The sequence below is a fragment of the Trifolium pratense genome, linkage group LG7 (genome assembly GCF_020283565.1).
Source record: "Trifolium pratense cultivar HEN17-A07 linkage group LG7, ARS_RC_1.1, whole genome shotgun sequence".
NCBI lineage: Eukaryota > Viridiplantae > Streptophyta > Magnoliopsida > Fabales > Fabaceae > Trifolium > Trifolium pratense.
Window position 1 is genome coordinate 45,690,317 of NC_060065.1, and position 14,653 is coordinate 45,704,969.

At 29.0% G+C, this 14,653-nt stretch overlaps 2 protein-coding genes across 3 annotated transcripts; both read right to left on the minus strand.

Moving 5' to 3' along the window:
• Positions 1-588: 588 nt before the first annotated feature.
• Positions 589-5,236, minus strand: LOC123897742 (peroxidase P7-like). 2 transcript variants are annotated; one of them, XM_045948490.1, is made up of 3 exons: positions 4,912-5,189; positions 4,580-4,771; positions 589-1,207 (listed from the first exon to the last, which is right to left on the minus strand). In XM_045948490.1, exons 1-3 carry the CDS (start codon positions 5,122-5,124, stop codon positions 653-655), a joined length of 960 nt encoding a protein of 319 aa, XP_045804446.1. In that variant the 5' UTR covers positions 5,125-5,189; the 3' UTR covers positions 589-652. The 2 variants fall into 2 exon arrangements, with proteins under 2 accessions (XP_045804446.1, XP_045804445.1); XM_045948489.1 differs by lacking the exon at positions 589-1,207 and adding an exon at positions 2,787-3,405 and having other exon boundaries at positions 4,912-5,236.
• Positions 5,237-11,240: 6,004 nt separating this feature from the next.
• On the minus strand, positions 11,241-14,644 carry LOC123897744 (peroxidase P7-like). The gene is made up of 3 exons (XM_045948491.1): positions 14,341-14,644; positions 13,424-13,615; positions 11,241-11,902 (listed from the first exon to the last, which is right to left on the minus strand). Exons 1-3 carry the CDS (start codon positions 14,551-14,553, stop codon positions 11,351-11,353), a joined length of 957 nt encoding a protein of 318 aa, XP_045804447.1. The 5' UTR covers positions 14,554-14,644; the 3' UTR covers positions 11,241-11,350.
• Positions 14,645-14,653: the final 9 nt, after the last annotated feature.

The following is a 14,653-nucleotide window of genomic DNA, read 5'->3' on the forward strand; positions in this document are numbered from 1 at the left end:
AAAAACACATTGCACTCTTTCTCCTTCATGTTTAACGATAAAGAAATTAACAATTTTAACTATTAATTTTTTTTTTAAATGATCATATTTATTAGTAAAGCAACAATATTTTGAATTTTTGTTTCATTGATACACTTTTTAATAAACTAATTAAATTGATTGTTGTGTTAATTAATTATAACACAACAATTTAAATCAACTAATTCTTTTTGTTTATAAAATTAATCTCGTTGAAACCAACTTCTTAACGCGCCGAAAACGCCTTACGACCTAACGTCTCGAAGCGATATAACGCGCCGAAGGCGCGTCTCGTGCATACGCACGGGTATGTACCTAGTAAACTTAGAAAAGTAACACGATGCAAGATTTGCCTTAAAAAAAAAAACAATGCAAGATGATTTGAATCCAACATAAAAAAGTACCACTTTCATGTATTTTGTGGAACTACAAATATTAATATTATCAAAATAATTTTTTATTTTTTTTAAAAAAAAACCTCAACATTAGTGTCTAAGATCAAGTAAACCTTTTATAACCTTTTTTTTACTAAGTCAACCTTTTCAATTTTGACCCTCTATAATTAATCAATTTCTCATAAACCTTTAACACAATATTTATTTAATTGCTAATAAGCCCTCCGACTCATGAAAAATTAATTCACAAGTCTACAATTCTTTCTTATCTCCCCATTTGTCCCGGTGAGAGGACTAATTCTACTCATCTTCACCATAGCAGCAGCAAAGTCTCTTCTAAAAGCAATACTATTTCTACTATAAGTCCTAACCAAAGAAACTTGAGAACCAACACCATTGAAAAGAACTTGATCAGAATGTAAAAGTCCTTTATTAGCAATAAGGTCATTATAGTAATTGTTGTCAAATGTAGTTGGAGTAAGAGAATCAAGAGGTGCTAAATTAGTGTCACCACCAGAAACAGGACAATTTGTTTTTCTTGAAGTTGCAAAGTTTGTGTCAATGTTGGTTTCATTGTAAATTCGAGTTCGGAAAAATTGACATTCTGCTTGGCCTATTGTGTGTGCACCAGAAAGGACAGTTAAGTCATTTAATGTTAGACCTTTGTTTTGGAACATTTTAGTGAGTGTTGCAAGGTCAGATGATGATCCAGGGATTTGGCTGTTGGCTGCACTTTGGCTTGCTGTTCTTGCATCTCTTCTTCCAAGTGGTACTATCCATGAGGGTCCTCCAAGCTGTAAATTAATTGAAAATTGATTAATTCTTGAGAATAAGAAAGTTATGAGTTATGAAAAATCAAAAACTAGAAATCATCACAACACATTACTAGTTTATAGGACAAACCAACATTTTAGTCTCTAAAAATGTAACTCACTGTTATATTGATCCATACATGTATCAAAATTGCAAATACATCTTTAGTGTCTCGTTTATTAGTATTTTATTTTTTTGATATTTTTTTTATAAGATTGTTAGTAATTTTAGGAACTATATTGACTAATTAAAACATCCTAAGTCATTAGTTTATATTGGTACTTATGTATTTTTTTATCTTGCTTTTTAGTTGTCGAATGTCATTTTAGTAATAAGAGTTTGACTTGTAATAAAAAAGTTGACATTGAATTTCTTTAAAATTATTGAATTGTTTTGGGTGATAAGTTTGTATTTATGAGTAATTTACATATTCATGTGTGCGCGCGTGCACGCATGCGAGTGCATGCATGCGTGCGTAAAAGTTATTTTTAATTTTTCATAAACTCATATAAGTCTAAGAGACAGATCTACAAATTGTGTTTTTGAATTCTTTACGAGTTTGTGTAATTTTTTTTTGTCTATTATATATGTATTCATTTTACTGTCTCTTCTATCAAATATATATATAACATGAATTCATATGTCACTAGTAGAAAAATGACATATTACTCAATGAGTTTACATCTGTGGGACATAAGTCAGATGTGAAAACTAATATGAAGTAGTGTTTACATCTGGTTTCAATATCCATAGAAGTGACAAATACATTGACACAACCTTTTACATCTGGCCATAATATCCCCAGATACAAAACTAAACGCGGTGGCAATCCTGTAATTATGATGAAAATTTTCTAAAATAATTTTGCATCTGACCATAATATCCCCCGGATGTAAAACGTTTTCAAGTATTTTTTTTTTTTATCCTTTTTGTTTGAATGGAAAGTCTATGACCTCTCTCACTCTTTAGTTAAAATATAAAATAATTCCTCTCATCTGTCACTGATCTCACTCTCTCAATTGCAAACCCTAGTCTCATCTCTCTCACTCGATCAATGGAAATCACATCATCTTCGTTTCAATTTCTATCGAGATCCTTCACAAACCCTAAAATCGCCATAGATTACAATCAACGTGAAACTCATCTATCTCACCGCGAAACTCGTCGATTTCTCTAAGATTAATTTCGTTGAAACCAACTTCGTTGAAACCAACTTCTTAACGCGCCGAAAACGCCTTACGACCTAACGTCTCGACGCGATATAACGCGTCGAAGGCGCGTCCCGTGCATACGCACGGGTATGTACCTATAAACTTAGAAAAGTAACACGATGCAAGATTTGCCTTTAAAAAAAAAAACAATGCAAGATGATTTGAATCCAACATAAAAAAGTACCACTTTCATGTATTTTGTGGAACTACAAATATTAATATTATCAAAATAATTTTTTATTTTTTTTAAAAAAAAACCTCAACATTAGTGTCTAAGATCAAGTAAACCTTTTATAACCTTTTTTTACTAAGTCAACCTTTTCAAGTTTGACCCTCTATAATTAATCAATTTCTCATAAACCTTTAACACAATATTTATTTAATTGCTAATAAGCCCTCCGACTCATGAAAAATTAATTCACAAGTCTACAATTCTTTCTTATCTCCCCATTTGTCCCGGTGAGAGGACTAATTCTACTCATCTTCACCATAGCAGCAGCAAAGTCTCTTCTAAAAGCAATACTATTTCTACTATAAGTCCTAACCAAAGAAACTTGAGAACCAACACCATTGAAAAGAACTTGATCAGAATGTAAAAGTCCTTTATTAGCAATAAGGTCATTATAGTAATTGTTGTCAAATGTAGTTGGAGTAAGAGAATCAAGAGGTGCTAAATTAGTGTCACCACCAGAAACAGGACAATTTGTTTTTCTTGAAGTTGCAAAGTTTGTGTCAATGTTGGTTTCATTGTAAATTCGAGTTCGGAAAAATTGACATTCTGCTTGGCCTATTGTGTGTGCACCAGAAAGGACAGTTAGGTCATTTAATGTTAGACCTTTGTTTTGGAACATTTTAGTGAGTGTTGCAAGGTCAGATGATGGTCCAGGGATTTGGCTGTTGGCTGCACTTTGGCTTGTTGTTCTTGCATCTCTTCTTCCAAGTGGTACTATCCATGAGGGTCCTCCAAGCTGTAAATTAATTGAAAATTGATTAATTATTGAGAATAAGAAAGTTATGAGTTATGAAAAATCAAAAACTAGAAATCATCACAACACATTACTAGTTTATAGGACAAACCAACATTTTAGTCTCTAAAAATGTAACTCACTGTTATATTGATCCATACATGTATCAAAATTGCAAATACATCTTTAGTGTCTCGTTTATTAGTATTTTATTTTTTTGATATTTTTTTTATAAGATTGTTAGTAATTTTAGGAACTATATTGACTAATTAAAACATCCTAAGTCATTAGTTTATATTGGTACTTATGTATTTTTTATCTTGCTTTTTAGTTGTCGAATGTTAATAAGAGTTTGACTTCTAATAAAAAAGTTGACATTGAATTTCTTTAAAATTATTGAATTGTTTTGGGTGATAAGTTTGTATTTATGAGTAATTTACATATTCATGTGTGCGCGTGTGCACGCATGCGAGTGCATGCATGCGTGTGTAAAAGTTATTTTTAATTTTTCATGAACTCATATAAGTCTAAGAGACAGATCTACAAATTGTGTTTTTGAATTCTTTACGAGTTTGTGTAATTTTTTTTTTTTGTCTATTATATATGTATTCATTTTACTGTCTCTTCTATCAAATATATATATAACATGAATTCATATGTACTCTTCATTTTATACCCCACAAAATATCAAGTTGACATGATTACGATCAATTATATGTGAAAAAAAAAAGTTAAAAACAATAGTGGGGGACATGGTTTGAAAACAAGCCCGTGTCAAAAGTGGAATGATAGGAAAAAAACAAACATCAAGTTGGCTACACGATGTAAAATTTCAAAGCATTTTCAAATTCAAAGCATTTTCAAAAGGAGTAAGAAAAAAATGTATAAAAACAAATGGCTTTTCCATATATTTTTCATGTTTAATAATTTCTTTACCTTTTCTTTTTTTACATTTTTTACCATACAAAACACGTGAATGGTACTTCAATTGAACAAGAGCGTTAGCCATTAAAAAAAATATATGTATATATGCACATATGTGTATAAAATAACACATGATAAAATAATATATGACTATTGAGATTCGGCCTTTATTACTTCGATTAATAAAATAAGTAAAATAACATGTCCAAAAAAAGGAAATGTAAAAAACAAAGCAGTTAAATGGATGACTCACCAGAGCTATTCCATCTCTAGTAGCAAGTGCTAGAATATCAGCACAAGAGACGGTGGCATTGCAAGAAGCTTCAACACTAGTTTTAATAGTATCAATAACTTCGAAACCCCTAGCTGAATTTTTGTTAGGTCCTGCATTTTTTTCACCGGTAAATGTCGCAGTGTCATCCAATAAAATAGATCCATCACATCCCTACAAAATATACAAAACAATAAAATTAACATGTGAGTGTAAATTACATATGTTTTTGAAGAAATATAACCCGTGACTTTTATATACTTTTTAGAATAAATAAATGATTTTTAAACATTATTTTAAAGTAGAATGCATACATTGACAAAGCAATCATGGAAGAACAAACGAAGTATAGAAGCACCAATCCTAGCTTCATTATTGATAGCTTTGGTCATTTCACTACGCACAATGGATTGAAGGGTAGGACAAGTTCTTCCATAGAAGTTAGGAGAAAGTTGTGCATTGGTAAAACAAGCTAAGAGAGAAACTAGAATGGAAAATGTAACACATAATTTAGTAAATGTAGCCATAGAAAATAAAATATAAAAATATCTAGAGCTTGAAGAGAAAGAGAAGACAATGAAGTGTGTGAGTTGTGAATGAAGAAGCATATGAAAGATTATGCAATATATATAGATAAAATGTTACGGTGCGTGCATGCATACAAAAGAGATTGATATATAGTCAAAATGAGAAGATAAGAAAATAATCATGTGATACAATTTTCAAATTTGTCTGCTCAATACGCGCTTTTTACTTTTTTTTTTTATAAAAATAAAAAAAATAAAAAAGGAAAAAGTTGGGAGCAATTAGTGAAGAAAATATGTTACCCATTAGTTGACTTACTCCCAATAACGAAACAAAGAAAAAGCTGTATATAATTGAGATTGTTAAAAAATTTTTAAAAAAAAAAAAAGTGAAAAAGAGATTAAAGTGTGTAGATGTAGTTGTTGATGGGTCGACAATGACATTGCATGTTTAAAGTAGAGAAAAGGATTTAATAGTGCAATAGTTTTTTCATAAAACAAACGTACTTATTAAGCAATGTTTATATATGGGGAAAACACACTTATCTTTTAGGTCTTTTTCGATAACACGTACATCACCTCTAATTTTTTAGTAGACATTAAATTCCCCTAATATTTGATAAAATAAATAGTTAAATACACATATCTCTTTACAATTTAACACCAACTTAACATTGTTTGTTATTTTTTTTTTTTTTTTTTTTTTAATTTTGTAAGGAATAACAAGAAACGTTGTACAAAAAAGAAAAAAAGAAGAACATGAAACGATTTCTATGGTTTAACGCATATATGATTTTCTGGGCGTTGATATGATATGAATGTCTCTATTTCTTTGTTGGTTTTCTCGGAGTTATTATTGCATTTTTTTTGTGTGGCTTGGAAAAATAAATCGATTATAAACAGAGAATTGGCAAAAATAAGAGAAAGCCTTTTAATTATTTTTAAAAAAAGTGTTTTATTTTTTTAATGTAGTGTGGATGAAGCTAATGGTAAGGGGTGTTATTGTTATGTGAGAAAATTAGAGGAAGGTTGGATATATTCACATCAACTTCAAGGGAGGTCAGTATAATTTCCCTTAAATTTTTTTATCAAATTGACAAATTCAACTGATTGAACCGATAATTGATCATTTTATTAATTAATTTAGGGGAGATTCTATGGTACATATGAAAAATTTTAATGTACCGGTACATTAGATCGATTAATTAATAAATTAACGATTATTTTATAAATTAAAAAACTATTTGTCGATCATGGTGTTTTAGAGATGATAATTCCATATAAGAAAGAACACAAGTTCAATGTTTTATAAGCATTATAATAATTTTTTTACATTTTTTCATTAAAAAATTCAATAATAACTATTATGAGTGATAAAAAATTCAAAAAATTTAAAATTTTATTTTTTCTCAATTTTGATAAATAGTATTTAGTTATTATAATACTCCCTCCGGTCCTTTTTATAAGAAACATTTTGGAATTTTTATTTGTTCCTTTTTATAAGAAACACTTTGACACAATTCTATTTGTACCCTTATTAAATACAATCAAATAATTCATTATAATGCTAGTGCATTAATTAGAGAGGCCTATTTCTCATGTTAGTCAAAGGTTAGTTTTGGAATATAACATAAAATGTTAGAATCATTAATGAGAAAATTTACCTTCCTTGGTCTGTGTGATTTTATCAAAGTGTTTCTTATAATAAGGACCGGAGGGAGTATCTTAAATGATAGAAAAATTATTTCTTTCGAAAAAATATTCATTTACATAGTAATTTAATGATCCAATATACCGGTACATTGAAATTGTTTATGTATTTGTTAATCAATCGTGACTGAACTGATAGGAACCATGGTCATTTAATTGTAGTTAGCCTATAAAATTATGTTAAATTACAAATAATGTCGTTTAAATTCAATCATTTACTTGAATCACTTTCATAAGTGTTAAAGATATTTTTTTTTCCTTCGTAAATTAAATATCCTCTACATCTAATTATAGAGTCTAATGCTCTTGAGTTTTGTAAAATACAAATAAAAGATAAATTTTTCATAAGAGTTTTAACGCTCCTACATATCCAAATTAAGAATCGAACACATAATCATAATTAAATTAAAAGGATTATATCATCTCATCTAAACGTTATGGTCTAAACGTTATGGTCAGAATTACTTAAGATCCAGTTATAATACACAACCAAGCAACTTTGCATGTGGAGAGGTTAATGACATTAATTATGTCGATGGACTCTTGTTCCTATGTTGTACACGTGTATTAATGTTAAGTTTTTGGTGCTTGGTTAAGTAAAAATACAATATTTTAAAATAATTTTAGTTATTAAAATTAGGGATAATGCTTAAAAATCCCATATATAAGAGATAATGTTACACCTTATGTGACTTTCTAGCAAATTTTCAATTTATTAATTGGATGAGTTTTTTTTTTTTTTTTCTATTAATTCTCTGGTTCTCAGAAGAAGGGATATCCAGTAATCTAGAGTTTGACTACAAGGTAAATAAAGTCTGATAAAAAATTATTCCTGTCAGGAATTAAATTCTAATTCATTCGAATAATTCGTTTTAAGGGAAACTCATTAATCACTTGAATATAATATATCTTGGTTAAATTGGATGAGTTATTGCTCATATTTTCGGGACAAAATTCTTTGCAATAAATAACACCATTCTTTTTTTCTTTTAATCAAGTAGTCTAGTAGTTAGAAATACCACCCAGATAAGTGGGATGAACGGGATTTGAACCCCAATCCTTTACATATATAATACAATGTTCTACCAACTTAGTTAAGCTCACGAGACTAAATAGCACCATCTAAAATTATAGTTTCTTTTTATTAAGGATACACTTTTTAAAGTTGGAAATAGACTAGACTATCATGTGTCACATGGATTGCTGAACGCAGATAGCGGAGCATGTACCTCCTCTTACCCATAAGATAAGAATATAGCGTGGCATGAAAACTCCTATCATCAACTCAGTTACTACTAGTAAGTAGTAACATTTTTTATTGGACCTAGTCAGCTACTACTACATTAGTTTGACTCTAGTTAATTGTATGCATGTGTGTACTACATTACATCAACTTGCTTAGAGTTGTTAATTAGTCAATCACAATCACATATCCATCTTTGTGTTATTTTCCCAGCTGACTAATTAATATTGCTCAATTTTTCTCTTATACAATACCTACTCTATGTCTTCTAAATTATTTTGCTTTGTGGCACGGACAAAATCATTTTATATATGACAAGTTGACAACATTTAATTATCAGTATTTTCGGATCGGAATACTAGTTAAGAGTAAAAATTTAATTTTCTTTTTTTTTTTTAAAAAAAAAGTATATAATCATATACTTTAAAAATCTAAATTTTTGTTTTCTTAATAGATATACTTTCTTTTATTTCTTGTCTCCTCGAATTGACACTAACTAAAATCTTCAAAAAAAATAAAATAAAAGAGAATAGAATCAATCCTTCATTACGAAAAAGACGAATCTGATGCTATAAACCTTCTTCCAAATTATAATTTTTTATACAATTGTCTCTTATAAAAATTAATTTTTAACGCAGAAACAAGTTCAAATCCATGTAATTTCAAATATTAATTTTCTAACTTGATTTCTATTCTACATGTCTAAACCCAATGTATTTTATTATAGTTGGTGGTATTTTAACCGATAACTAAATAAGTAATTTTTCTGTAAAAAAACTAAATACGTAACTTTCTTTGGTTCTTGATAAAAAAGTAAATTACTTTTGTAAAAAATAAAATAAAAAGCAAATTACATAAAATATATATATAAAGACTTTGTTATTTCAAATATATCTTCTAGTGTTTAATTATTGGGTGTGTTCAAATTCAAATCAATATAAAACAAAAGCCGTCGATAAAAAATATTGAAAACTTTTTTTTTTTGAACAGCAAAAAGTGTATATATATATATAGAGAAGACTCCAATGGAGAAAGTACAATTGGTACTAAACCCACGCTCGGGATTAAGTACAAGGGGTACTTGACCCAAGGCCAAAAAAAAAAGAGAGAGCAAACAATCACACGCTACCCACGAATACAATCCATAGGATATGTCATCCATTCATAAAGAGAGCACCCACTACCCATCTTCTTATCTACAAGCCACTTCCATGAGGTAGAGGTGATATGACTTAGAACATCCTCCATTACCGGCACTTGTGCGTTGAAAATCAAATCATTTCTAGCTTTCCAAATAGCCCACACCACCACATGCCACACCGCAAGGAGACCTTTAAGCCTTTTACCGCCCCCCACTCCCACACTAAACCTTCGGAAAATCTCAAGTGGATCTCTCGGCACCGCCACATCCCAATCAAACTATTTAAAGATTTTACCCGATAAAGTCGAAGCAAAAGCGCACCAACCAAAAAGATGACTCTCACACTCATGGTTCATTGGGCATAAAACACAAAAAGAATTAGAGTCATATTCAACAATTCCCCGTTTAGCAAGATTAAAATTGATATTTAATGTAAAATTGATATTTAAAAAAATATTGAAAACTGAATAAAATTGATATTTAATGTATTTTGATGTCTTTTATAAAAATTTCTCGATTCAAATAAAATTTATGATTACTTTTTTACAATCAACTTAAACGAAACCATTATTTAATTTATTTTTATAATAGTTCAATATATTTTATTAACAAGTATATTTTAGATATTTAAAAACCGACTCCAAATTATACCACATTTAATTGGATCGGACCCAATTGATTTTTTTTTTTAAATGACATCCAAATTAAACCTAGTTTAACCTAACCACATACAACTTGTATTTTGAATCGAATAGTTTTTAACTTCAAAATTGATTCAAACCACATCACGAACACCTGACAACTAGCTACCATTTTTAATATATCTGATTAGTCAACAATTTTAAAAAATAAAATAAATTTTATATATAAATATTCTAGAAAAAAGTATGAGTTGATTGACAATTTTAGTGGGTCTATTATTGTAGAATAGTCTTAACAGGATAAGGATATACTATTCGTAAACTAGATCATGGCATGTCCATATCATATGCAATAAATACCTTAGAAAATTGCTTTTGCTTTTAGTTTTTCTATACATTTCTTTGAGTATACTATAGGGTTGTGAGACGAACAAATGTATATGAATGGAATCAATCGATGGTCAAAGACTCAAAGGTAGGAAAGCAATGGTTTGATCACGGATATTTCTCATACATTTGCATATAATTAAAAGAAAATAAGTATCTTTATGCATATAATAATAATAATAATATATTGATTATGCTTCTGAATTAGAAATTAAGACATTAAATATATGTAAATACAAGTTAGTTAGTAGTTTCCGTCAAAAAAAGTTAGATAGTAGTTGCATGGACAAAATTAAGGTACTGCAGATATCACCTACTAGTACTACGTCTCACCGTTGGGTCTAGCACATCTCTGGATGTGCATAGCACGTCAGGCAAAAGCGAAAATATGCATTGATGCACAAAATCACTTGACTTTTTTATTTATTTATTTATTTACTATGAAGTTGATGATCGAACTTAAGACCTCTAATATACTACTCAAAGCTCTCACTACAAAATCATGTGTTTAGCAGACAAGGTAGAATAAAACAATATTTTCTAACATTTTTTAAGATTTTAAGGCAAATATTACATGCTTATTGTATTTTCTCTTAATGAATTATTTCTATGATTAAGGAATATCTAAATCATTTCATCCAGCGGCTAATATCCTGTTGACTCTTGCATCAAGCTATTATATAAAAACTCAACTGCATAACAATCATTACCCGTCCGATCGAAAACGAATGGATGGAATGAAAAATGTGTTAATCTATCAAATCAAAAGTACATAAATGAAAACCGTCTGATCATAAATCAACGGCTACAATTTTCTACTGTGTGAAACTAGTAGCTACAACAGGGAATCCAAATCCATTTGAACCTAACATAAAATTACTTTAATTCATTCATTAATTGAAGTAAAACAAACAACATACTATATAACAACTTTCATGTATTTGTGGAACCACAAACATTCAAATTATCAAATAAAATAGACACAACAACATTACAATTGCCAATGTGTCGAAGATTAATTTTGTCAAGTTTTATGACTTTGATAAAAAATCTTCAACACAATATTTATTCAATATTGCTAATATGCCCTCCATTTCATGATCTCAATTAATTCACAAGCCTACAATTCTTTCTAATCTCTCCATTATTCCCAGTAAGAGGACCAATTTGACTCAATTTCACCATAGCAAGAGCAAAGTCACTAGAAAACTTAGCACCATTGGTACTATAAGCTCTAACCAAATTATCTTGAGACCCTTTATTGAAAAGAACTTGATCAGAATGGAAAAGTCCTTTACTACCAACAAGGTTTTTATAGTAATTATTGTCAAAATTATTTGGAGTGAGAACATCAATAGGTGCTAAATTTGTATCACCACCAGAAATAGGACAAGTTTTTTTCCTTAAGGTTGCAAAATTTGTGTCAATGTTGGTATCATTGTATATGTGATCTTTAAAAGTTGAACAATGTGCTAGGCCTATAGTGTGTGCACCTGAAAGGGCAGTTAGGTCATTTGGAGTTAAACCATTGTCTTTAAATTGTTTAATTAGGGTTGCGAGATCAGATGATGGTCTAGGTATAAGGTTGTTGGCATCACTTTGACTTGCTCTTCTTGCATCTCTTCTTCCAACCGGCACTGTCCATGTTGGTCCTCCAAGCTGTAAATGAATAAATTAAAATATGGTTAACAATGATCCGATTCAATATTAAGGATTGAGGCGAATTATAAAATGCAGATTTTTAATTTAATTATATTATCTTATTTATAATTAGAATTTTTAATTTTTATAGATAAAAAACAGCTTGTTAAATTGTTGTAAGCGATATAGTTTAATTTTTATTTTTTACTTGATAATAAAGTTAATTCATTTAATTTTTGTTTTTTTGACAAACAATTCATTTAATTTTTGTTAAAGAATTATTAATCTTGAGAATATATTAGCCATATTTTTTTTTTATGTTTTTCTCTATATAGAACAACTTTTTGAGTATAGTATGAGATAGAAAAGTATTTGCTCCGTCCCAAAATATAAGCAAAAATGGGTCAAACAAATTTGATGTATTTGGTTCAAAATTTGGACTAAATACATTCATTTTTGTTTACTAACTTTTACTTATATTTTAGGACGGAGTATCAAGTAAAGATTATCCGGTTAAAAATTGTTTCCACCAAATATTAAACTTGAGTTCTTCTGAACGACCTATCTTAGAAAAAACTTATTAACTACTTCAATTTTATTTTTTTTTGAAAATTAACCACTTTAACTTAATCACTTGATTATTAGATTTTAATCTTTGATAAAGGGTTATGGTTGACAGAAGACTAATTATATTCAATGATCACACTTTTTTTTTGTCTATAATAATAGAGTTGAGGATCGAACTCATAACCTTTAGCATATTATCAAAATTTCTCACCACTAAATTAATGTGTTTAGTTTTATTTGATAATATTAATTTGTTGTATATAATTTGATAAAGGTCACATATATACATTAGAGGGTGTACAAGAAGTATCGAAACTCCAATAAAAAAAAGTATGTGATGTATATTATTAGTATGTATTAGACGCTTCTATTATTGATTATATATGTGTGAGAAAAAGTTTAAAAGAAAAAGTGGGAGACATGGTTTGAACAAAGTAAACATCAAGTTATAGCTACTTGAGAATGACTTGAGATTGCAATCTTAGTTTAAGATTTCAATGCATGTACGTGACTGAGAAAAAAAAATATAATACATCTTTTTCTTGTAAAATAATTGAAATAATATTTAGCCACATATATTTATAGCCAAAACATAATATAAAATATATAGATATACATAATCAAGTTTTTTTTTTTTTAAAAAAAAACAATATATATTGATATCGTTAGATTTTATGTTGAGGGTAAAAATATACGCTTAGGTATATAAAATTGACGATCGAATCCCCGTGAACTTAACTCAGTTGGCAGAAACATTACACTATATGTATAAGAGTCGGGGTTCGAACCCCGAACACTTAATTTATCCACCTTTAAGATAAATTTTCTAACCACTAAATTATTACACAAAAAAATATAATAATTGTTAATAGCAATTCAGCTCTTATTATTGAATTGTAAAACAAAATTAATAGTATAATATACTAGAAAAAAGAAAGAAAAAAAAGTAAAGAATGAAATGAGGTCATTTACCAGAACTACTCCATCTCTGGCCGCAAGTGCTAGAATATCTGCACAAGAGACGGTGGCACTGCAAGCAGCTTCAACTTTAGTTTTAATAGCATCGATCACTTCAAACCCTCTAGCTGAATTTTTGTTAGGTCCTGCATTTTTTTCACCTGTAAACGTCGCAGTGTCATCCAATAAGATTGATCCATCACATCCCTACAAAAAGAAAAACAAAGAAATAAAACTAACAAGTTAAATAAATATGCCATTTCTTTTATTTTTGAAAATAGCCACTGAATATTACTATGTGAAGTTTTTCAAACTGCATGTAGCTATCTGATTAACATTAGACAGATCATAAAAAATAGATTTACTTTTTGTTTAATAATTTTAAAAATATTGTACTTAAATCAGGATCGTCCAATCTTGATCAGACAGTCGCTGATGCTTGACTGCGTGACTGTACGAATATTTTGACCCCACCTAATCCATGTTCAATAATCTCTTTAGACCCCATAATAACCCATTTATTTTACTACTGTACGTCTTTGCTCCTTTTTATAAGAGGCGGTTGACTTTTTAAATTAATTTAATAATTAATATGTATGGTCTATAATAATTAATCTAAAAAAAATGAATTGTCTTTTTTAAAAATGATTGGTGGGAGGCCTACAGACACTCAACTCACTAATTAATAATAGAATTATGTGAAGATTAAAAATGTCTTGTAAATATAATTCAAATGATCATGGTAAGAAATTTGATTAGTATATTAGAAATCCTAAATTAAATTCTCAGCTCCATCGTAAACAAAAATAATGATCAGTAAAATAATGCAAAAAAAAAAATTAGCGCTTATGTGTGAGGTATACTTAAGTAGACTTACATTATCTTGTCAAATAAATCATTTTTTAACATTATCTTGTCTTAAGTAGACTTACATTGACAAAGCAATCATGGAAGAACAAACGAAGTATAGAAGCCCCAATCCGGGTTTCTTTTTTTATAGCTTTGGTCATTTCATTGCGCACAATGGTTTCAAGGGATGGACAAGTTTGGCAATAGAAGTTAGTGGTGAGGTGTGCATTGGTAGAACAAGCTAAGAGAGAAACTAGAATGAAGAGTGTAACACATAATTTGGTAAAACTAGACATATTAATTAATGGAGAGAAGCCAAGGAAGTGTGAGGAGTATTATTGTGAAGAAGCATATGAAAGATTAGGCAATATATATAAGAATTATGGGCCAGCTGGG

Bases quoted from the DNA above. Each gene is read 5' to 3' on its own strand.
- LOC123897744 (XM_045948491.1), bottom strand. From the start codon at position 14,553: ATGTCTAGTTTTACCAAATTATGTGTTACACTCTTCATTCTAGTTTCT. The intron at 13,616-14,340 runs GTAAGTCTACTT...TTCTTTTTGTAG, and splicing joins TCCATGATTGCTTTGTCAAT to GGATGTGATGGATCAATCTT. The intron at 11,903-13,423 runs GTAAATGACCTC...ATTCATTTACAG, and splicing joins CCAGAGATGGAGTAGTTCTG to CTTGGAGGACCAACATGGAC.
- LOC123897742 (XM_045948489.1), bottom strand. From the start codon at position 5,205: ATGCTTCTTCATTCACAACTCACACACTTCATTGTCTTCTCTTTCTCT. The intron at 4,772-4,911 runs GTATGCATTCTA...TATATTTTGTAG, and splicing joins TCCATGATTGCTTTGTCAAT to GGATGTGATGGATCTATTTT. The intron at 3,406-4,579 runs GTGAGTCATCCA...ATTAATTTACAG, and splicing joins CTAGAGATGGAATAGCTCTG to CTTGGAGGACCCTCATGGAT.